This window comes from Setaria viridis, chromosome 4 (assembly GCF_005286985.2).
Source record: "Setaria viridis chromosome 4, Setaria_viridis_v4.0, whole genome shotgun sequence".
NCBI lineage: Eukaryota > Viridiplantae > Streptophyta > Magnoliopsida > Poales > Poaceae > Setaria > Setaria viridis.
In genome coordinates this window covers 30,759,554-30,784,934 of record NC_048266.2, presented here as the reverse complement: position 1 = coordinate 30,784,934, position 25,381 = coordinate 30,759,554, and the positions used below count along the sequence as shown (strand labels likewise).

General features: G+C 46.9%; 1 protein-coding gene across 1 annotated transcript; it reads left to right on the top strand.

Moving 5' to 3' along the window:
* The first annotated feature begins 18,125 nt into the window (after positions 1–18,125).
* Positions 18,126–25,234, top strand: LOC117851403 (probable histidine kinase 1). The gene is made up of 13 exons (XM_034733216.2): positions 18,126–18,359; positions 19,266–20,185; positions 20,333–20,389; positions 20,577–20,804; positions 21,067–21,160; positions 21,235–21,441; positions 21,707–21,837; positions 22,028–22,077; positions 22,205–22,518; positions 22,652–22,755; positions 23,142–23,861; positions 24,331–24,510; positions 24,696–25,234. The coding sequence occupies exons 2-13, from the start codon at positions 19,484–19,486 to the stop codon at positions 24,822–24,824; spliced, it is 2,916 nt and encodes a 971-aa protein (XP_034589107.1). The 5' UTR covers positions 18,126–18,359; positions 19,266–19,483; the 3' UTR covers positions 24,825–25,234.
* Positions 25,235–25,381: the final 147 nt, after the last annotated feature.

The following is a 25,381-nucleotide window of genomic DNA, read 5'->3' as shown; positions in this document are numbered from 1 at the left end:
CTTTTCACGAAGGTAATATTTTCTATAAATAGTATTTTTTTTTTCTGATGAGTAGTTTGTCCTAAACATTAGAATGGATAGAATAACTCGAGAAAATTAAGGAATTAAAAGAGGGTTTTTAGCATGTTGCTAACTTGCTGCCTTCCGATAACAACACACATGTACGGTTTGTTCTTCTGCTTTTGCATACGCATCATCATAAAAGTATTGAAACACAAGTTCGTGTACGGTCAATTTTATTACTATTCACCCCCGCGTGCCTGCCTGAACATCTCACTCACTACTAACTTTTTGCACCCGCTATATGATATTTTTTTATGTACTTTTGGTTGATCTAGTAAAGATTTATATGTGATGGAAAGAAAAGGGAACACATGTTTGTTATCCTCAAGGACACAAAATTTTTATTAAAAATAAATTGTGCTAGGCGGGAGAAGTACCCATTCGTACTTAAGAAGGATGTTGACATCAAATTTGCAACCTGGATGCGTACTTGCGGTAGTAAACCATGCCAACCAATGCTCATCCAATTAATCTTAAAACTCGCCACAAAACCAAAACTATCTTCCCCATTCTAATCTTAAAATCTTTTTGGATGATGTGTATATACTATATCTTTCCTTAGCGCAAGGATCGAGTATGTATATGGTGACCTTGGGTTATTAGTTATTACCTTGTAGTCCTGTACTAGGACGGAAATTTTGTAGGTGCACGTTTTATGTGTGATTTCGCTGTCATGGCAGGTGCTACCTGCTACTCACCTGCATGACAAACTTCTGCGAAACAATTTAACTGAAAACGTTGTCAGGAGATAAAACCAACTCGTCCTTAACCGCGCATATGCAAAAGGTGGCTGGGGAGATAGACCACACCATTAACTCGCTACGAATAACAGTTAACGCCTCGCCTGCCAACGCCCTAATCTGACAGTAGTAGCAAAGCTAAACACGCTGTGTGGAACAAACAGCGTCCTGTCTGCCCAGGCAATGGCCGTGATCACAATCTAATTTGACAGCACTGACGACACATCTGTTTCGAACGGTGTGTGACCCGATCGTTGACTGACAACTGACTGCCAACGCTCCTGCAAACCTTGGCACACGAATTCAGTGGCCAGTGTCCATTCCGCTCCGGAGAGAGGCCCATGTCATTAACTCCTACCCCACGTCACATTTTCAGCTCGTTCGCTTGGCTGCTGCGTTCGGCTTCTGGCTGCTGCGGCAGAGAGCTGCTGCGTGCTGCGGCAGAGAGCCGAGCAGCAGCAGCCAGCCGAACGAGGCCTTTGACTTTTATTTCGAAGTTTTCAGCACTGCTGCCGCCTGAATTATTTTGCTGTCGACGGACAGGCCCATGCTATTATTCATTCCTCCTTTCACATCACATTGTTTATTGTACCTTTAATTTTCCAGCATTTGAATTGCCTCAGAAAATTAATGGAAAGGGGATTATTGGAGATTATTTTTTTTCTTTTTTCTTTTCATCTCAAATCTGACGACGCGAAGCTGAAAGCCGATGAGTCCTGGGCTGAAATGCAATGGCGTGACAAGGCCGGAGGCTATTTGAGGAGGCCCAAGCCCAATAACAGCATGAGGGGGCTAAAAAGGAAGAAGAGATTCCCGAGCGGAGCTCACAGCCCGCCATCCGCGCAACCGCCATTTAAAAACTCTGCCTCACCTTGTCGCTTCCCAGTTCCCACTGCCCACCACCACCGGGGACGAGGCGTCGAGGACGACGGCGACCAGATCGGCGGCGAGAAACCAGAGCGGGAAAAGAAATTAACCCACGAGTCGCGCGGAGGCGCGTCGCCAGTTGCGCATTCTTTTCCTTGCATTTTTACACTCCTCCCGGAGATCTCCCACTCCCGTCACATGGCCGCCGCGGCCGGCCCAGAGGCTCGCTCTGCTCCGAGTCATTGACCTGAGACCTGACCGCACCTGATTCCTCCTCTCTGATCCGCTTGCGGCGAGAGGAGCGCCTCTCCGAGCCGCGTCTTCTTCTCTCAGGTAGGCGATCTCTTGCTTGCGCATCGTGAGGTCCCTCCATCGGTATTGCTGGTCTGGCATGTTGTCGGACGGGTGGTGCTCGTGCTGTTGAAAGCTAGAGTTTCATGTAGTATATTTTTGCTATCACAGTGTTGAGTGTTTAGATGTCAGTGAGTGTAGCTGACTTCGTTAGTTTGGGAGGTATGCGTATCTGTGGTAGCGAGTCATTTTCCATCAGTAATTCAGCATTGCTTTTTGATTCTGTTGATATCTCGTGTAACTGTTTCTACCCTCTATGTGGCCTGAAAACATAGGGAATAAACACCGGAAGCAGGTCAAAATGGAAAATTTCGGTGAGGATCGGGATCCTCTTAATAAGGATGTTAAATTTGATGAGAAGCCTGTTTCTGTCGATTTCCAACGGCTTATAGAACTGACAGATTCCGAGAAAGGCCAGTCTCATCTGCAATGCCTTGTGAAGCACTGGGAATACAAGAGGGGCAGTTCTATTCAGGTTCTTGAGGAAGAGCTTGATCTTCTCTGCCAACAGAGGAAAGAGATTGAACAAAGAATTGTACAGAAGAGGCAACAAATCTTGGAGCGGCGACGAATCCATGATGAGAGTTGTGACACTATGAAGGGGCGATTACCGGTACTAGATGGAGGGAAGATCACCCAATCTCATGATCAAGAGCTTAAAACAGATGCAGAGCACGACAGTATTTCGTATTGGAAAGAGAGGGCAATGCAGTGATTAAGGTCAATTTTTCACCATATATGCACCCATGACATTTCAACTCTATGCACCCACATGGCAAGCGCACCCCCTCTAATTTGCTCTAGCTTCGCCACTGCTTTTACGTGCTATATTCCACTACTAGATTTATGGCTTTGATTTTCATATCGCTTCTCTTCCTTGATAAAATGATGCCAACATCATTGGTAGCCTTAGGGTGACAGACAGTAGACTTAGAACAATATAATAGCATTTCACTGCCATTAAATAGGAATTTTATTTAAATTTATTCATGATATAGTATATTCTTGTTGAATTTTAACTTTTTGGCATGATGGCAAGCTTTTACATGTTATATTCCGTCATTCCGTGGATGGATAATTAACGGACCCAATTTAGCCCTATTTTCTTGTTAGCACCTAGTAATTATTGCAAAACTACTGTCGGAGGGTACTTCTGATTTGAGGTTTATTTTCATCGTTGAGTGCTTAAGACACCCTTTTGATTCAAAAAGTTCCCTGTCGAATTGAGAAAATTCTTTACTTTTTTTTCGTACTTCTGAACCACAATCCATCTACCTTTTTTGCATTTTAGGTCAAAAGGAGAGAGAAAATGGTGGAAATACATGTGAGAGAAGCTGTTCAAAAAGCTATGGAATCGAAACTAGAAGGCATGAAAATTCAGGAGCCATGAAAGCTACGACATTTGGACTAAGGATAGCAGCAGCATCTCTGAATAAGCATCTTTTGTTTCAGACATTTTGTTTATACAGATTGAAACTCACCTGTCTTAAGAAAGGAAATGATGTGCCTGTTTGTAAAATCCTTGTCATTTTCTGAGCATGCGGGATCTTTAGCAATTTAGCGATCCAGCTGTCTGCAAAACTAGATCCAATTGTTATCATCTATTACACCGAAAGCATAGTCTCTAATGCATGCTAAACAATAACTGTTTTCAAAATCTTGTATTTGCTTCTTTTCCCCTGACGAAATGGCGTCAGCACGCACGCCTTTTCATTTTGTTTCTGGAGCAAGCCCTGAAGTCTGAAGATAACAAGCCGAGCAGGCAATGAACTCACAGAACCTGAAACTCTGCAGTGCCGACTCGATTAAGAAACGCTGAAACGTAGTACCACCTAAAGAACCTGAACGCTGTATATGCGAACAAGACAATAGGAATGCCAGCCGCCAGAGGGAGAGCGATCCAGGTGGCGCTTGGATCCGATCGCACACATGAACACACACACACACAGCTCGCTCCGCCTCCGCGCAGTCCACACGCGGAGAAGCAAGGGCTTGCAAGCAACGCACGGCAAGCGGCTACACGCCTCGAGGCGGCCTAGCCCCGTGCTTACTCGGTCTACTAATCAAATTTAATCCTCCTCCGGCGAATTGGTTAACCCACGGATTACCAGATTAGATTAAGCAAGCTGCACGGGGTCTGGAGCAGACAAGGCCTCTCCTGTCGCCGTGCCAGCTAGCCGCGCCGATCTGGACCTGTCTCGCTGTCCCTACCTGCTCGCCTCGCATCAACCAGCACAAGCTTCAGTTCGATCCGGCGATCCCGCCTGTGTTCATGTGTCTCCGAGTCCCCCGCCCCCCCCCCCCCCCCCCCCCCCCCCCCCCCCCCCCCCCCCCCCCCCCCCCCCCCCACAACGAGTAATTAACTGCTGCTCGCCCGAGAAGCTAAGTGTCATTAGCGGCGTCAACTGAATGGCATCTATCAGAGGTGTTACCTGCTGAATGGCTTGGATGTATGGCAAATTCAGTGGGATGCAGCACATGCTTTGAATTGAGACTCGTCAGTTTTGTAGCTCGAAATTCTGAAGAACTAGCTAAGCTAATCAAGGTGAACTTAATTAATAAATAATTGAGCGATGATAAAGCTAGCTAGGTTCTGTGATCTTTTGACTTTGTTCTTGTTTAGGATTTTCTTCTGTCAGTTACATGGTACATAATGATGGTTGTTCCGTGAAATGGAAAGTTAGCGTCCGCTGCAAATTCAACTGAACATCGTATGTAGATGTGGTACCACTGCACCATTTTGCTTGCAGTTGCAGATGATCGCACTGGATTTTTAAAGACTAAAAGCCAGGTTGTTCAGATAAGCTAGACTAGTCCATTATTTTTCCTGCAGTCTTGGGGGATGCCATACAGCTCTGCTTTCGGCGAGGACTCATTATTTACTAAATCCATTTATCTTTCCAGAGCAGGCTAGAAGTTGTAGTACAAGATATTTTTTTGTTTAAATTAAATTATTACTACATTATAATAGGGACATGGAGTTGATTTTGTACACTTAATAATGCCGCACTCACAAGTTGTGTGGAGTTTCAGCTTGCCTTGCCAGGCTAAGGTTTTTGCAACTGTGCTGATCAAATTGTCAAGTTGCGTGCATCATGAAATCAATAATGCAACACAAGCTATAACTTCGTAGTTCCACCTCAAAAGGAGAAAAAGGCTAGACCTTCTAATTTGGAATAGTCTTAGTTAATTCCATGCTTGCTAGGCATCAAAAGCAAATAGTACTGCCAAGAAAATATGCCCTGCACGATATCCACTTGATTAATGTATTTAATTTAAGCAACACCTTTTCTCAAGTCGTCCATCACTTTGATGATCTGAAAATATTGCTCAATTATAAGCTCTTTGAGGGGGTTGCACTGAACTCTGAATATAAAATCGGATATTTCATTTTTTAGAAAAAATAAAGAACATGAAGGCCTTAGAGCTTCTCCAGTTTTGACAAAGGGCCCATGATAAAAAATTGAAATTCCCTGGGACCATTCTAGAGAAAATGAAATAAGGTTGCAGCAAGGAGCAGAAAGAAAGAGGTTCCCATAGCTTCAGTACCACTTGGTGAATTGCTGTTGTATATGAATTTTTTTAAAATAACTTGAAAAATAGCCACCATGCCCCCTAATTTTTCCTCTGCCCCATCAGTGGGCAAAGAGCCACAATGAAGAAACTAAGCATGGTGGCAACCACCTTGCACGTTCTAAGATGCCAAGCTTTAGTTACTGCGTCCATTAAGTGCTCCTGATAACTTAATTATCTCCATACATTACAAGATAATCTATTCCGGCTGCACATGGGGGGCTCAGCCTTGCTTGTTTTCTGTGTGGTACTTCAAAAGAAACAGACAATTGAGAATGGTACTAGTTTTATGGAGAAAACAAAAAAGATAATATTTTATTTGGTGATAGGCTATTTTTTTATGTTTCTGCCATCAGACGCACATACAATAAAAGAAAACTGATGCCACTGATATGGGCTGGCCTAGTTTTCATCTCTATGGGCGGCCCCATTATTTTTGGATAGTTGACTTTGTTTGAGGAGGAAATTTTTGCAAGTGAACACACCAAGTTGTTCACATGATGCAAACAATAAAAATGTGGTCACATGCTCACTCTTTTGGCTCTTTTATGTTATATATCTTTTATGGCAACTATAGGCTAGTTTAATTTCGAATGGTAGTTCAGCTAGTCAATGCTTCGAGTACTTTGATCCTTCAAGTTTGTGGAATGGCCTCCATATGTTTTTTTTCATGCTCAAATAGTTCAGGCTAACTAATTATATTCCTAATTTTTTTTCATATTTCTAAAATGATCAATTTAATTTTACTCCAAGTTTTTTAGTGCTCAAATAGTTCTAGGTAACTAATTATATTCCTTATGTTTCATCTATTTAAAAATGACTATTTTAATTTTATTGCAGTCATAAGAAAGAATATTCAAATTTCCTTTTTTTTATCTTCACACAAAATCGCTACCTTCAACATCTATCATTTTCAGTTCTCACATGTACTGAGGCCAACTTTCAATTTTCAGATACCTAGTTGTATTAAAGAAACTGGATTTTACATACCTAATTTCTTTGTATATTTTCTTAGGTTAACTTAGGAAACTGATTCTTCTTCCAGCATATGAAAACAAATCCTAATGGATCTAAAAATACTTTAAATAAAGCTTTTTTGGAGATTGTATTAGTATGCCATAGTAATAAGGATATTCTTTCTACAACAATAACTGTACAATATTCACAAGCTAAGCTTTGTTTTAGTTTGTTGGAATTTTCTTCCTTCCCGCACCAAAGCAACTTTGTCACATCCAAAAGTTGGCAGTCCAAAGCATTGTTAGTGGCATGCAAGTAGTAGTAGTGGAATAAAATAAAACCATTGGTGTGTTCCCGCTGGGACTCTCATCAGCCTGCTTACCCCACTTCTTTTGTGACAACAGCAGATCTAGCTGTCAGAATGCATTAGATTATAGCTGCTTGGCTCTTGGAGTACAAATCAACCATTATACAAACCCCAAATGTAACCTAATCCCAGCTGTGTGTCCACTCAGTTAAATGACCATATGCAGACTTTCAGCATTGGGCAAAAAGCTGATAATCATAGGTGTAATGCTAGCTGAATAAGACTTCAGTGTAATTCTGACCCCAGCATGTTGGCCTATACATTGCCGCATGTCGTGGTGTTTTTTTTTATACGATCAACGGCTGTGGTGCTGCAGGGATCAAGCTGGCAGCACGTTAGATTATGGTTGCTTGGCCTCTTGTGTGAAACCATTATTGTGCAGATGATTGCTTTCCCTATATAAGCATCCAATTAGAGGCAGTGTACTTTAGGCACAGTTGCTTAAGATGACAGTACTTCTTTGCAAGTGGAATGCATGGAATCGTTGCTTACAAGGACTCAAGGAGTCCCCACTCTCCTTGATATTCTAGGATTTATGTACGGATCAAATGTCCATTTTTGAACGACAGTTAAACCGGCCTGACATAGATGCACAATGGACAGCTAGCTGTATGTTCCGTACTTGTGTTTGATCGTGTTTGTATTGTATACCCATGACAAAATATGTTGGAAGAAGATTGTTTTGAAGACGATACATTGTAAAAGAAACCAGGGATCAAAACTCGGTGTTGGAGATAACTACATGTGAAACTGCAGCCAGTAAAAGAACAATGGTGGTAATTACCACAGTATCATAGAGACATGGACAACTTGGTGAGTGGTGTGGATAATGTAAGTCAACTTGTCGGCAGAAGCATGTTCAGTCTTTTGTCTTCTATGGTGTATGTTCTTGAGAGCTCCCTCTACCTCTAAATCAAGCTAGTTCAATTAGCCAGGTTTAATTACAAAACAAGAAATAGGTTTGATTTATGCATATAAAACCTGCAGTGAGGCTGGTCAGGGCTCAATAGTATAACAAGGTGCTGTTACATTTCTCCTCAAACTAATCAAAAGTCAATGACTACTTTTTTTAAAAAAAAATGGCCCCTGAAAGTCAATGATGGTAATCAAGAAAAACGAGAAAAATATCAGAATCCAGCATCATGATAAGATGATTGCAAGAACCGCTCCATTCCGAGATAAAGGTAGTACTAAATTACCTTATCAGGGGTGCCCAAAAATTCCTGCCGAAACTACTGGATTCTCTATCTTGAAAATAAACAATTTTTTGCTAGGTTGCGGGCTCAAGAAATTTGGAACCACAGCTAGACGCATACCTGAGTCTAACTTCTACTCAATAACTCATAGCTGAGTCAAGAGAACGCCGATGATTAGTGTGCACGTTTGAGAGAGGAGATAGCACGTAGTGCACTATTAAGAGCGTATAGTTCACTCGATACATTGAATTTGTGACATTATTTAGACGCAGACTAAAAAAGTCAAACTGCTCACGAGCATTTTCTTTAATTTTTTTTATTCACATTCCTAGGGCATTTTTCAATGTATAAAGAGGGTTAGTATACAAGAAAAGTCTTAATGCTAATAGACAAAGGGATCAGATACTTCCTTGAATTGATTGAAGCAACTCAAACTTTTGTCACCGTGTCTAAGTATACATGAACATAATGATGTAGAGTGCACCCCATGGGAGAAAATAAAGATATACTCCATCCATTTCAAATTGTTGGTCGTTTTAGCTTTTCTATATTCATAAATATTATTATTTATGTATACATAGACTATATCTTATACACCCAGAAATGCTAAAACGGCCTACAATTTGGGACGGAGGAAGTATATATGTCGGTGTTTCGTACTGCTGACTAATGATTGTACGTCACGCTCTTCCTACTTCTGATGGCTAGCACACAAGAGACAGGGAATTATACTGGTTCGGGAAGATCCCTACGTCCAGTTGAAACATTGTCAGTCCAAATAACATAAATCAATATAATCCAACCAACACACAGGACGTAGGGTATTACGCAATATTAGCAGCCTGAACCTGTCTAAGTTGTGTGTTCGAGTTCACCTTCAAGTTCCTGATCTCAGCGAGCCCCACGCATAAAACACTACCTCGGATACCCCCTCAGTAGGTTGCCGGGTCTAAACACCGACAGTTGGGGAGCTGGAGGCGCTCCAGGGCGTGTCGGAGGCACTGTGGGTCCACTTGTTCGTGGGTGTGGCCTCGGAGGGCCCACTCACGGAGTAGCTCGGGGCTGTCCGTGGTCGGGTGGACGATCTGATCGCGGAGGCGCTCTACCAGGACACCCACACGGCCTTCACCTCAGTGGCCATGCACTACGACGGTGTGGACTTCACCGCCGTTGGGAGCAGCTACGCGAGGAACCGCACCTCCGAGGAGCTGATGCAGCTCGGAGAGATGGTGGCCCTTGGCGCGCAGCAGCTAGTCGGGCAGATCTCGCCAGCCATGATTCGAGGCGAAGCCCTTCCCGAAGCCCCTACCGAATAGACATTTTAGTTTTCTTTTTGTTCTGGCATCGGGAACGTGGCCCTGTAATGAACTTGGTGTTTTCAGGTCGTGAATTTTCTTCAAAATTTGGTTCATTTTTTGCACGTGCTTTGCCTTTGCCACTTTTCCCTACGCAACGAAGTCCGAGGACTAGCCCATGGAAGACTTTGTTTTGCCCTGGTCGGTCGAGTGACATAGGTTGGGGGCGTGGGCGGCGTTCACAAGTGCAGCCTAGGAATGCATATGCATGCAAGTAGCCCTCGCGAGCAGGTCGCGCCAATTGCCCTCGTTTGACGTGAAGTGCTCGGTCAGGAGTGTTAAAATGAAAATTGTGAACTTAATCGAGCATGACGCTTCTTTTGATTGCATGGTGTGAACTGTGTGTACAAACTTAAACAACAAATCTGAGGGTAAAAGCGACGTAGCTGCTCGATGTTCCAGGAGTTGGTGAGGACGTCACCATCCTTGTCCTTGAGGCGATAAGCGCTCGGGCATAGGACCTCAGCTACAGTGTAGGGTCCCTCCCATGGTGGCATGAGCTTGTGCTTGCCTCTGGTCGTCTGAACCCTTCGGAGGACCAGGTCTCCGACCTGGAAGGCACGACCTCGTACATTCTTACTATGGTAGCGTCGGAGGGCTTGTTGGTACTTGGCAGATCGGAGGAGCACCACGTCTCGCGCTTCTTCGAGCTGGTCGAGCGCATCCTGGCAGGGCCCTTCCAACCTTGCCTCATTGTATGCCTTGACCCAGGGCGCCCCGTAATCGAGGTCGGTGGGGAGGACGGCCTCGTGCCGTATACCATGAAGAAGCGTGTGAAGCCTGTGGACCTATTTGGGGTCATTCTTAGGCTCTAGAGCACTGCGGGCACCTCGCCTGCCCACCGCCCCATGAACTTATTGAGCCTATCGAAGATGCGAGGCTTGAGGCCTTGCAGGACCATGCCTTTAGCTTGCTCGACCTGCCCGTTGGTGTGTGAGTGGGACACTGAGGCCCAGTCAACCATTATGTGGTAGTCGTCGCAGAAGCGCAGGAATTTCCTTCCCGTGAACTGTGTGCCATTGTCAGTGATGATGGAGTTTGGGACCCCGAACCTGTAGACGATGTCGAGGAAAAACTCAACCACGGCTGCCGATGTGACTTTGGCGATGGGCTTCGCCTCGATCCATTTGGTGAATTTGTCCATCGCTACGGGGAGGTGGGTGTAGCCCACGAGCGCTCTTTTGAAGGGCCCGACCAGGTCAAGGCCCCACACTGCGAAGGGCCATGTGATCAGGATGGTCTGCAGCTCTTGAGCCGGCACGTGCGTCTGCCGCACGTAGTACTGGCACCCTTCACAGGAGCGAACGATCTGCTGGGTGTCCACCACCACAGTGGGCCAATAGAAGCCTTGTCGGAACGCCTTGTCGATTAGTGACCTCGGGGCTGCATGGTGGCTGCAGATGCTGGCATGTATCTCTAGAAGTAGCTCCCATCCCTGGTCGGTGGGAATGCACTTTTGAAGGATGCCTGATGGGCTACGCTTGTAGAGATCCTCCCCGACGACCACAAAGGTCTTCGCGCGTCTAGCGAGGTAGCACGCCTCAGTGGCGTCGGTGGGGAGGGTATCCCACAGGAGGTAGTCAAGGAAGGGCGTGGTCCAGCTTGGCTCAAGCGTCGCGACCACGAGGTCGGGGGCGCCCATTTTGGCCCCTACGGCTGGCTTCGCTACCAGCTCGAGGTGGCCTGCGTTGGTGGGAAGGGTGTCCCGTGACCATGATGAAGTTGGTGAGAACCTGCGATTTGATCGCATTCCTTGGCACATAGCTGATCTGGTAGCCCATGAGCTTTGTTGCCCATTTAGCTAGGCGACCAGAGGCGTCGCGGTTCTGGATGATTTCCTCGAGCGGCGCCGATGTCACTACTATGATCGGGTGGCTCTCAAAATAGTGGAGGAGCTTGCGCTTTGAAATCAATATGGTGTAAATCATCTTTTGGATTTGAGGGTAGCGTACCTTGGTGTCAAACAGTACTTTGTTGACCAAGTAAACTGGCCTCTGCACTTTGAGGGCATGCCTGGGCTCCTCACGTTCCACGACGAGCGCCGCGCTGACCACTTGTATGGTTTTGGAAATGTAGAGCAGCAGGGGCTCTTCCGGGTTTGGTGAGACCAAGGTCAGAGGCGAGGTAGAAAAGGCTTTGAGCTTGTCGAAGGCTTCTTGCACCTCTTCGTTCCAGTGGAACTAGTTGGATTTCTTCAGGAGCTTGTATAGAGGCATGTCGCGCTCCTTGAAGCACGAGATGAAGCGGCTCAAGGAGTCCAGGCATCCCATTAGCTTCTGAGCACCCTTGAGGTTGGTGATCAGCCCCAAGTTCTTGATGGCAGCGATCTTCTCCGGGTTGGCCTCGATGCCACGCGCGGAGACTATGAATCCCAAGAGTTTGCCCTTGGGTACCCCGAAGACGCACTTCTTCGGGTTGAGTTTGATGTTGTAGCAGCGAAGGTACTCAAACGTGTCTCTCAGGTTGGCGATGAGTTGCTCCGTCTTGTGGAATTTGATGACGATGTTGTCAATGTAGACCTCCACTATATCCCCGACCAGGTGGTTGAGGCAGCGATTCATGCACATCTGGTACATGGAGCCCGCATTCTTGAGCCCGAACGACATCGTGACGTAGCAGTACACACTGAACGGAATGATGAAGGAGGTTGCGAGCTGGTTAAACTCCTTCATCGTGATGTGGTGGTAGACCGAGTAGGCGTTGAGGAAGCAGAGGACCTCGCACCCCGTGGTCGAGTCGACCACCTGGTCGATGCGAGGCAACGGGTACGGCACCTTGGAGCATGCCTTGTTCAAGCTTGTGTAGTCCATACACATGCACCATGAGCCATTCTTCTTCTTCACTAGCACGGGGTTGGCTAGCCACTCAGGGTGGGAAACCTCTTTGATAAACATGGTTGCTAAGAGCTGAGCGATCTCTTCGCCAATAGCCTTCCGCTTCTCATTGTTGAAGCGGCGCAGGCGCTACTTTACGGGTCAGGTGTCCGGCCTGATGTCAAGGGTGTGCTCGGCGACTTTCCTCAGGATCCTTAGCATGTCAGAGGGCTTCCATGCGAAGATGTCTCGATTTTCACGTAGGAAGTCAATGAGCTTATCTTCCTATTTGGCGGATAGCGGGGTGCCGATCTGCGCCACCTTGTTGGAGTCCTCTGGGTCAATCTGGACTGCCTTGGCATCCTCCGGGGGCTTGAAGACTGTCGAGGTCGAAGCCTTGTTGGAGTTCGGGGTGACCTCTTGCGTGATATGCTAGATCTCGAACAACTCGAGGGAGCGGATGGTCTGCGTCGCCAGCTCACAGTTCTCCATATCGCAAAGGAGTGCGAACTCATGGTTGGCGCTGACCGTGATCACACTACAGGGTCTGGGAATCTTGAGCTTGAGATAGGTGTAGTTCGGGATCAACATAAACTTGGCATAGCATGTCCTCCCAAAGATCGCGTGGTAGAACCCTTCGAAGTCGACCACTTCAAAGGTGAGGATCTCGGTGCAAACTTCGCGCGGGTGCCGAATGTGATGGGCAGGTCAATCTGCCCCAGGCTTCCCTGGGATGACCTCGTGGAAGGGTGCCCCAGTTGGTCAGCGCTCCGACCTCGGGATCTTCATCTCGTCTAGGGTGGCAATGTACATGATGTTGAGGCTGGAGCCCCTGTCCATGAGGACCTTGGACAGGCAGGAGTTGGCGAGGATCGAGCCCACCACGAGAGGAAGCCTCCCGGGTGTCCCGATGTGGTTGGGGTGATCCTTCCTATCAAATAGAATTGATGTATCTAACCACTTAAGGTAGGTCGGGATGGTGGGGTCAGCACTTAATACTTGCCTGGCCATGTTCTTCCTCTTGTGGCTCCTGTAGAAGTCCGAGCCATCGAAGATCGTGAGGTAATCCCGGGGTTCACGGAAGGTGTCCTCCTCCCCGTCGTTGACGTCGGCGTCAGGTGGATGCTTCCCCTTAGCACCGACCTTGAGGTTTCCCCTCAGGTATGAGGTCGCAGTCTTTGTAGAGGTGCTTCGTAGGGTAGCTGTGGTTCGGGACTGGTCCCTCGAGCATCTTCTTGAAATGGTCAGGGGTAGGCTTCCCCCTTTCTACTGCTTGCCGGGGTGGCCTCCACGAGGGCGCCTCATGGCACTTCTTGTTCTTCTTTTTCTTGCCGTCGTGGCGGGAGGGACCGCCTCCTCCCTCGCCATCGCGCCTGATGGCTCCCTTCACCTTAACAAAGATCACAACCACCGCCTCCTCTCCAGAGGTGTGGTTTGTGGTGATGTCCAGCAACTCCTTGGTGGAGCGGAGCTTGGCGCACCCGAGCTTGTGGACGAGGGTCTCGCAGGTGGTCCCTGAGATAAACACCCGGATCACATCAGCGCCAACCACATCGGGTAGGTCGTTGCATTGCCGGGAGAAACGACGGATGTATTCCTGGAGCGTTTCCCCCAGTTTCTTCTCGCAGCCCTTGAGGTCCCAAGAGTTGCCGCGTCGAGTGTACGTACCCTAGAAGTTGCTGATGAAAATCTAGCGGAGCTCGGACCAGCTGTGGATGCAGTCTAGCTGGAGGTATTCCTGTGAGGAAGATCGGCAAGTACTGGATGATGAAGTCATCATCGTTGGCACCGCTGGCTCGGCAGGCGAGTCGGTAGTCCTCCAACCAGACGCTCGGGTTTGTGTCCCCTGCGTACTTGCTGATGTTGGTCGAGGTGAGGAAGTGCTCAGGGAAGGGCGCTGAGCGTATCCTCCTTCCAAACACCTTCGGGCCTGGGCCATCGGGGTCGGAGAGCGTGAGCGCTCGTAGTATCATTCACGGCGGCCACGGTGGTTGTCACGGTCATGACGACGCTGTCTGTCGGACTCCGCGTGTTCGTGTTGCCGTGCCTGGATCATGCGACGTGCGTCATGCACCCTGCCCAAGCAGCTGTGCGCTGAGGCCACGGGACGCCGTGGCGCTAGCGCCCCTCCCGCGTGTTGGCCAGCTTCCTACTGGCCACCTATGGTGCGGCGGGCGCGAGGACCCTAAGGGCCGCCTGCGCTCCGCGTTCGGTGGCTGCTGCTCACTTCTTGTCTCCGTTGGAGGGAGCTCTCCACCTGCTGGACCGCCGCGGTCTCGAGCAGACCCTTAAGCTCGTGATGGATGCGCAAGCCCTCGGGATCTTGTGGCTCAGGGATTGAGCGCAAAATTATTGCTGCCGCGGCCATGTTCTGGCTGGCACGGGCGAAGCGGTGGACTCCGTCTTCGTTGCGCATGATCTTCTCATGCACGCGATGGGAGCGGTCGCGGGCCGCTCCGGCCACCTGGTATCTGCGTTGCTTGCCGAGCTCAGCGCGCTCGCGCTCCAGCTAGGCATGCTTGCCGTCGAGCTCTGCTGCTTCGGTGGCGAGGCGTTTTGCTTTTTTGTGGAGGTACGCCTCGCTCTCCTCCAGCGTGCGCTGGATCGGCTTCGTGCGCTGCCCGTCAGGAGGGGTAGTCGGCAAGCTCCGCTATGAAGCACTCCCTCGACAGGCTATCGCGGTGGATGAGGTCCACCTCTGACGAGGAGCTGCTCGCGGAGTGGATCTCCATGAGGTCGTGGAAGGATGCAGGCGCGTACTCCGCTGCATCGATGAACGTGGGGTTCGCAGGGTCGAGGCGGAGCCTGCGCTCAAGGTCCATCTGGAAGAGCTAGGCTGCGTCCTGGAGACCATACGACAGTTGAACCGTTGGGTCCCAGAACTCACTCTTCGGAGGGCGTGGGGCCTCCCCCGAGAGCTGGGTGAAAACGTTGGCCAACGCATAGAAGGTGCACTAGCAAGCCTTGAGCTTGGAGTCCACCCCAAGGTGTACGTCGAGTTGACATGCTAGGGCGTCGCCATCGATAGGCAACGCGGTGGGGCTGCCACTTGGCGGCACCCCCTCCAGCTCAGGCTGGATGGGGAACCCCTCCTCAAGGAGGTGCAGGTGACCTAGCTGGTCGGCGACGAAGTCCAAGCTTCCGAAACGGAATGCCTGGGTCGGAAGAAAACTAGAGACGAGCTATAACTCGCTCCCAGCATCATCAGCAAACTTGAGGCTCCTGAAACAAATGGTGTCGCCCGGGGCGGCGCCGCCGCTGGTGCTAAGACCGAAGGAGGCCATCGAAAGCTAGCGACTACTCCTACCTGACACGCCAACTGTCGGTGTTTCGTACCGCCGACTAGTGATTGTACGCTGCGCTCTTCCCACTTCTAATGGCTAGCACAAAAGAGACAAGGATTTATACTAGTTTGGAAAGATTCCTATGTCCATTTTCAGCAGAAGTCGTGTTTCTTGGATCAAGTGCAGTGGGCTTACAACAGGGTGCTTGCAAACAAGTGTTTGTGCGATGACTGGATGTATGTGTCGAATGCGAGAGAGAGAGAGAGAGAGAGAGAGAGTGAGTGAAAGGAGGCTCGGTTCCCTTTATATAGGCCAGGGGCCAGGCGACAACGTTGAGAAATGGAGGGGGTCCTGGACCTCAGAGCTTGGAGGTTGCGACGTGGTCAGGTCTTCCTTACACCAAGAGACTTCCTTGTCCTATCCCCTTGGTTGGTCGTGGGCTTCGCACGTCTTGTATGGTGGCTCCTGTGCGGCATGGGCTGCTTACGTACGGCCCAACCTGCTCTGTGGCGTGCCCTCGTCTCGTCCGCCAACCCTGTGGCAGTGATCGGGACGGGAGCTGTCGCTGACGTCCGTACTGGTGACGAATGGGCAGGCCTTGATTAGTAGCCTGGACAGGGCGTGCCGCTCGTCCCAGCTTTCCCCGACCTTCTTGGTACGCTCATGGTCGATCCTCACCGTAACTTCTGTCATTGGGTCCCACCTCGCCTGCGGGATCGTACCGGGCCTAGCGTGGTGGCATGGCCTTGATCTTGATGGGTCTCCTTGAGGGCGAAGGTGATGATGACGCCGGGGTGCGTGAGCGTGTACGGCCGCGCGTGACCTTGTCTTGCGGGCCATCCTGGCTGGTACGAAGGGTGTAGCCTCACCCTCAGACCTCCTGGTTAAAGTTTGGCTCCCCTCGTCCGATCATGTCTCTAGCGTGGGGCGGTAAGGGGGGGCCACGCCCTACATTTAATGCCTCTTGTACGGCACAGGTCTTCCTGAGTCAAGGAGTATGTGAGGCGCTGTGGGCCCCACCCCTGAGCTGGCTGAGCCAACGAGTCACAGCTTTTGGCTTCCGACCGAGGGAGGTCGGGTGGTGGGCCGCAACGTCGTTTTCTAGGATGCTTCTAGCTGGTAGGCCAAACCCTTTTGGCACCTGATCGCTTAAGCCTATTTCCCGAGGATACCCGAACCCATCAATATAAATTATAAACTCTCCAACTCCTATGTTTACTCAGTCATTTTGAACCGTTTTATTGTCAGCGATGGACACATCTAACCGTTTTATTGCGTAGATGTCTAGTTCTATCCAATAGGAACAGATGCACAAGCATGGGATCGAGACTAAATAATATCGATAGTTTTAAGCACCACAAGTTGTAGTATTTGTTATTATCAATAATAGAGATCACCTATATATACGATCTAGATCAAAATGGTCTCGTATCCCTACCGGCTACCGCATGTCGCAGAGGCTGGAAATTTCTAAAAAAATATCCTTATTGCAAAAGAAATGAAAGAAAAAAAAGAAAGCTATAGGTCATCCAGGTCAAATAGAGCTCCTCCTCACCTAATTTTTTCTTCCCCCATGTGCACCCTTTCTTCTGCAACTCCGACCATATTCCGGCGAGATTATGGGTGCCGAGGTTAGGGTTTTGGGATTTCCGGGGTTGGGAACTCACCGGCGAACCTAGAGGGAGGGCCGGCGGCAGTAGGCTAGCCCAGCGGAGGTGGCGGGCGCGGGGGCGGTGAGGCGTGGCGGCGAGGGTGCTGCCGGCCAGGTGGTTGTGGAGGGCGGTTGGGCAAGGCCGGAGCGAGGGTGACGATGACGACGACGGCGGTGGTGGGAGGTGGCGGCGGGAGGGGAAGGAAAGGTGGTCGGCGCGGGCGGGCTAGGGCTCACCGGAGCTTTGCACCGGCCGGCATGGAGCTCCAGCGGGACCCTAGCCCACCCGTGCCTAACGGGTGGAGGCACGACCGGGCAGCGGCGGAGGTAGAAGTTGGAGTCAGGGAGAGTCGGGGGATTGGTGGGGAGTGAGGAAGGGGAGAAAAAGATAAGGTAGAAAGAGATGGTGTTGATCCGAGACGTCGATTTTAGATTCAATGATCAAAAAATTCGAGTGAAAAAAAAAGTTTGCCACAGCCCAGTGCACAGCAGCTGGTTCGCCGAGTTCGTTTACCCCGCAATCCCGCACGGGACGCCACGAAGCGGCGATCCGAGTCCACCCACCAACCAGCACCCCGCAGCCGTCATTTTAAAACTGCCCCTTCCCCGCCACCCCCGCCGCGTTTTTTTTAACCCCTCCTCCCCTCGTCGCTTCTCGCCGCGCCCACCACCACCACCACCGCCGCCACCACCGGGGACGGCGGCCAGATCGGCCGGAGAGAGAGAAGAGAGGGAAAAGAAAACACCCACGAGAGAGCTAGGACTAAACAAGTCGCTGTTGAGGCGGTCGCCAGTTGCGCAATTCTTTGCCCCCCTCCCCCGCGCGCGCACATGGCCCCCCTCCGCCCCCGCGGACGCGATTCCTTGCACCCGCTGCCCCTCCGCCCCCCCGCGCAAATTTTATACTATTCCCGTCACATGGCCGCTGCGCCCCCGCCCGCTCGCTGCCATTAGATCCTCCTCCGCCCTCTTCCTCCTCCGACCCCTCATCGCCTCTGCTCTGCTCTGCCTCTGCCCCGCGTCGCGTCGCATTGACCCCGCTCTGCTCCTCGCCCAGTGCTCGTCACGCCGTGGCCGTGGCGAGTCGCCGTGCGGCGGGAAGGGACTCCACCCCGAGCCGCGGCTTCTTCTCTCAGTCTCAGGTGGGTGATCCTTGCTTTGCTTGCCAAGTGGTTGCTTTGATCGGGAGTCTGCCGACCGGGCATTTCGTCGGACGGGTGGCGGGCGTAGTGCTGTTCAGTCAAGCTGCTCGGCTTTGGGGTGTTTCCGTTTCCCTTTTCTTTTTGCTACGTCTCTACTTTGATCGGGCGGGCGTTTGTTGAGGTGGGAGATTTGATCTCTAGCCTTCCAGGATCACTCACATTTCCCCGGCGTTTCTTCGAACTGCCGGGGTGGCAGCCACAGCGCACCAGAGCAGAGGAAGGCTGGATCCTGCTGGGATCAGGTCCCCGACCTGTGCTTTGCGTGTTCCGCTGCTTCCTTGATTCCCCTTTGCGCCCGTGCCGTTCTTTAGTGGCGAAGCGTTTGACTTTGTGAGCTGTATGGTGTGTAGTTTAGCTGGGTATATGCTAAGCTAGTTTGAGAGATTTGCTGTCTCTGTGGCGGCGAGCCGTATTTTCTGTCACCAATTCAGCATTGCGTTTGATGATGTTCGTGAAAGCTGGGGTATCACAGAATCTTAGATTCGGTTTCGTACCTTTTTTACTGTTTCTTTCCTTGATCCGAAGATGCTCTCCAGCATGCCTTGGAGAAAGGGAAGGTTCCACCTTTATGGCTTGGAATTTCGTTAAAGGCAGAGTTCCATGTCTGCCTTCAGTACAAGTGTTGTGTGGGCTTACTTGCTTAGTGAAAGGCTTCTGCTCTTTGTTGAGATGTTCCGTCAAAGCCGAATTCCTTGCGAGGTCTTCGTTCAAACAGTAAACTTGAATATGCATGTTCGTTTCTCTTAAATTGATTTCATGTATATACTGTTTTGTTTGGCTCCTTACCTGAGGATATCATTGTTTTGTTTGACTTGATACTGAGCTGAAAAACGGATGTATATGCAGATAAGAAGCAGCTCCTGATTCTTGCTCTCTCATCAGTTAGTTGGCACAAGTGTTATGCTACCAGTTATATCATTCTTAGAGAGAACAGGGAACACTGAAATTTCAATCACGGATCAATTTCAGCGATAGTCTGTAAATCATCAGGTGGGTTCAACAGTCAACAAATGTTTGAGTAAAATTTCAATGTGAACGGGAAATTGTCCTGATTATTGATAAACATGGGGGACGATTACCTGGCTGAACCTGAGAATGAGGTTGCACAATCAATGTGGCCTGAGAATATAGGAGATAAACACCAGAGACAGTTCAGAATGGAAAAGTTTAGGAATGACCAAGATGCTTTCAAGGATGTTAAGTTCGATGAGAAGCCTGTTCATGTGGATTATCAGCGGCTTATGGAAATGGCAAATTCTGAGAAAGGTGTTTCTCATATGCAATACTTTATGAAGCACTGGGAATATAAGAGAGCCAATGCTGCTCGGCTTCAGGAGGAAGAGCTTGGTCTTCTCAGCCAACAGAGGAAAGAAATTGAGCAAAACAAGCAACAAATCTTGGAGGAGCAACGGTTTCAGGATGAGAGTTATTATGCTGTAAAGCGGCATGTACCTATACTGGATGAAGCTTATGAAGATGAATGGAAGCGTCCGAGTAAAAAGAATGATGAACTTTCTCGTAATAGAGAGCCTAAAATAGACGCAGACTATGACAGTGTTGCCTATTGGAAAGAGAGAGCAACTCAGTTAGAAAAAACACTTGACGAAAGCATTCAAAGGGAGCGTTCATTAGTTGAAAAGTTAGAGGAAAATATAAAGAATTTACAGTCACACACACCAACGGAGGAATTCTCTGGGATGTTAAAACGTGCTGATTACTTCTTGCACTTGGTTCTTCAAAGTGCTCCTATTGTTATTGCCCATCAGGTATGTTTATCTATGTCCACAACGCCTCTTACAACTTGCTGTATACATGGAGATGCTTTTTCAATCATGATACATATAGAACACTGGACATGAACATTTATATCAGGGTATAGATAAATAATAGACTGTTTACCTTTTCCTTTTCAGGATGCTGATTTACGGTACCGTTTCATTTTTAATCACTATCCAACACTTGCTGATGAGGTAATCTAATCTAATTTCATTTAAACCTTTACCTTGCCATTGTTGTTTTTATGCTTCATTATACTAATACCCCTCTTTTATCCTGAAAACTGTAAAATTAGAATATGCCATGACTCCAGGCATTCGGCAATAAATCAGTATTTTGATAAATTGTGACTATGGCTGAAGCATAACTTTTTTTTATCAGGATGTTATTGGTAAGACAGACTATGAGATATTGTCAGGTGAGGGCATAGAAGAGATGAATAGTGTCAAGCGAGAAGTTATGGCCACTGGAATAGCAACTAAAAGAGAATTTGCATTTAACACACCAATGTTTGGAGCAAAGACATTTGTGACATACATTGAGCCAGTTTTCAGCAAAGGTGGAGAAACAATTGGTGTGAATTATGTTGCAATGGACATAACAGATCAGGTACCTTTATGAAATTCACTTCTCTTCAGATATACCTTTAACATGGTGCCACCCCCCAATTGTACCTAAATGCTAAAATTTCACTACCATCAAAATGGACCTTGCGATGATTGCACAAACTATTTTTAAGGGTATTTTTCACATGACTGTTATTTCCAAATACATAGAAATTCCCTGGACGAAAATTCTGTTCAAACACTACATGTTCTACGTTTTGGTTCATGTTTTTGAACTGTAATTTATCTACTTATTTGCACATTAGGTCAAAAGAAGAGAGAAAATGGCAGACATAAGGGTGAGAGAAGCTATCCAAAACGCCAAGGAAACAGAACTTAGCAGATCTCTTCACATAACAGGTTTGCATCTTGTTGCAATAACTTTGATGCACTTAAGCTAGTGGTATACTGAACACTTAATTTTCATATTGCAGAGGAAACAATGCGAGCAAAACAAATGCTAGCTACCATGTCCCATGAAATCAGATCTCCTCTTTCGGGTGTCCTTAGCATGGCTGAAATTCTTTCAACTACCAAACTGGATAAAGAACAACACCAGTTGCTAGAAGTTATGTTATCCTCTGGAGATCTTGTATTGCAGCTGATCAATGACATCCTTGATCTTTCCAAAGTGGAGTCAGGTATTTCAAATCACATACTTCAGTCAACTTAGCCATCTATATTTGCTTGTTGAAAGTGTTTTATACAAGTTTCTAGATTAAACACTTGCTGTAGGGACATAAAGTATGACTTGAGAATCCTTTCCCATGGTTACGTGTGGCAAATAACTCAAGAATAATATTTTATAAGACTGATGTTGTTTGATGCTTGTTCCAAACTAGTTTGTGCATTAATTATTGTTTCCCTGATTAGTTATGTTTCTTGTTTACTCCTGCATCATTTCAGGGGCTATGAAACTAGAATCTACGACATTCAGACCTAGGGAAGTAGTTAAACATGTACTCCAAACAGCTGCGGCATCTCTGAAGAAGGAATTGACCCTTGAAGGGTGCATAGGTGATGATGTTCCAGTGGAGGTAAAGATAATTCCTTCATTTTCTTTTTGACCCCTTGCCTATACTATTCAAGTTTGCAAAATCTTAGGTTTTTCTTGGGAGATCTTTGGTAATTTAGGGATCCAACTGGCTGCAAACAGACATGTTCATTTTTTTTACGTATATACAGACATGTTCATCTCATCTTGTTTTTTCTAATGTATGCGCGTAGGTCATTGGTGATGTTCTAAGGATTCGACAAATTCTGACCAATTTGATCAGGTAAGGACTTTTTATATTCTGAAGGTGCATAAGTCAACTTAAATGGTTTGATAAAACTTATTTACTTGGAAAATGGAAAATATGTGTGCCATAATCTGATGTTATTCGGTATTTTTAATCCTTTCAGCAATGCAGTCAAGTTTACACATGAAGGGAAGGTTGGAATCAATCTTCAGGTTGTGCGTGAGCAGCAACCAGGTTGCAAAATAGAACACGAGAAAATTCAAAAGCGAGCTTATCCTGGAACCCCAATTACTACTGCAGCGGAAAATCCTTGTGTCTCTCCAAGAAATTGTGATAAAGATAGTTTGAACTGCTCCAAGCATGAAGATGCTGTTCATAATGGCGTTCCCACATGTGAAAACTTCAGGGAGGATCACGAGGGCGAGGAAGTTGTTTGGCTTCGCTGTGATGTTTATGACACTGGAATAGGGATACCAGGTTTTTCCTCACATTTGTTGATTATGTTTTGCGTGACCATCTTCTCCATATCTCACTTGACACAGAAATTTTTTTATAATACTCGGAATTGTTTGTCTTTATTTCTTACCGTTTCAATGCTGACCACGTGCAGTGAAATCATTACCGTTGCTGTTTAAGAGGTACATGCAAGCCAGTGCTGATCATGCAAGAAAATATGGTGGGACAGGGCTTGGCCTTGCAATCTGCAAGCAGTTGGTATGAATTTCAGTTCTCATGCCCGATGCATTTAGAATACAAACAGTGATACAATTTTGGATTTACGAATGAGAATAATCATGCTTACCTTTTTTCTATCTTAGAAATTACGAATAATTGCATACATTGAGCACCTTGAAATGAGCTCTTTCCCCTCCCCTTTTCCTCTTGGGCATATGGCCTTGTAAACCTGTACATATTATGCTTATTTAAATAGGAAAAAAAACCAGTAGGGGCCTCCCCTGCTGTTCACCGCAAAAAAAAAAAAATAATACTTGAAATAGAACAGTAACATCTGCAGCTTAGTTGTAACTTGTAATTCAAAGCAGTTCCACAGTAACTTAACAAAGTGTGTAACTGTCTTTTAATTTTTCGTAATGGTTTAGGTGGAGTTGATGGGTGGTACTCTGACTGTAGTCAGTAAAGAGAATGAAGGATCAAAATTTACATTTGTGCTGCCTTGCAAAATCCCTGTAAAAGAGGAGCACAGTGATGATCCAGATGAAGTGGACAGTTCTCAGAGTGGTTTCACTAACAGTGATATAGAAGGCTCCTTCATTTTCAAGCCACAAATGCGAACTTCTCTTCTGTCGTCAGGAGTTTCAGTAATGAACAACACAAAGTTATTCGGTGCCAAGCTTATGTGCTATGATCCACCTAGTATATTAGATGATTGCAAACCATTATCAAATGGCTTCACATCAAAGGAACAGAATTCAGCAAACTGTACCTCTGCTGCTCACCAGTCAAATGGTGCTAGTGTAAGGAGCACAGCTGAAAAACAACATGATGATGCAATGGTCCTTGAACTGAATAGTCAAGCTGAACGGGTTTCCAGTTCCCGAGGAGACACAGTATCCGCTTCAGGTGCTAGTGGTCAGAAAACGGGACCATGCAAAGTTCTCGAAGAACAATCACTCCACAAGAAATCCAAGTGTTCTCCAATTGGAAACAAGGCAAAGATCCTCCTAGTTGAAGATAACAGGGTGAACATAATAGTGGCAAAATCAATGCTGGAGCAGCTGGGCCATGGAATAGATATCGTAAATAATGGGATGCAAGCAATCCGTGCAGTTCAGCAGCATCAATATGATCTTATTCTGATGGTACGACTGTAATTATTTTCAAAACTTATGTTTTTTTTTTGTATTTACTTCAATTCATCCTTATAAGATGTTGTCATTTTAGTTCACAATTGCCTCACCTCAACATCAAACGAACTTCTTGATTTTGTGCTAATAAGATATACACCAATGAGATGAATTATAGGCAAAAGGTTATGCCAACCATCGAAATTGGCTTGGTACACCTTGGATAATGGTTCGAAGCACTTCACCAATACTGTTAAGAGTTACTATTCTTCATTTTTTCCCATCTCACTAGTGAAATAGTACAGGTGTTAGTCTTGGTAGTCCTGTACTACCATAGGAAAAAAAAAAGAACTTTTAAATCATGACAGCACCTTGTGGTTTGATATCAATATTTATATGCCACGAACCCAAGTGAAAATGTCTGTTATATGTTACAATATTTTGCTTCCACTCTAATCAAAATGTAATGGTTTCTCCTTGATAGGATGTTCACATGCCAGAAATGGATGGCCTACAAGCCACTAAACATATACGTTCTTTTGAGAACACCGGCTATTGGGACGCTTCTGTAAAGCCTGAAGATGATCAGATGATAGCTGACCCTGCTATTTCATCAGATTGTACACCTGCAAAACGGCAAGGGCAGAGGGTCCCTATAATTGCGGTAAGTTTATCTATACACAATTCTAAACTCTTACCAACTAAGACCCCGCTTTGCCTGCATGCTACTTCATATATTTGCTATTTTCTTGATCACACGGAGAATAGAATCTTCGTGTTATATTAAATTGTATTCTTCCAAGCCTAGGTTATGTCTATAACCCTGTAAAATCTCCTGATTCTTTGCAGATGACAGCAAATTCGTTTTCTGAGAGTGCCGATGAATGCCTTGCTGCAGGCATGGATTCATACATATCTAAGCCTGTGAACTTTCAGAATATAAAAGAATGCCTGCAGCGGTATTTGCCATCTCAATGACTAACCAATTATTGTAAAGTAGAAAGGTAATTTGTAGCTTAGGAAAGTTTTGTGAAATCACATCGGTCCTTTTCTTGTAAATCAATGCGTAATAAATATAGCGTATCCTGTCTTGTCGACCGCTTTACCTTACTATTGGGAGATGGAGACAGAGCTCTTTTTTAGAGAGCATTCTGAATCTGACCTAGCCCCATCAGTAAGATCGGATAGCTGACTCAAAACTTTAGGATCCTCATTCGTTGTATGAGACATAATTCCTGTATATAATTGTTATGGAGGTTCTTATCCTTTAGCAGTTAGCCATCTATCTGTATCAGGAGCAACATCGGTTTTATGATGATGTGATGGAGAACCAAAGCTCATATTGTAGTGTGAAACAGCTATCAATATATATATGCGCGTTTCTATAACATTCAGGATTAAAGATGTCTTCTTTATGATACAAACTTATTTTAATCATTTCTGCTAATAATATGTTCATGCACTGCCAGCTATAATAGAGGGCACATTGTAAATGCTGTATACGATGACGTTAAACCAACTAAACTGATGCTGTA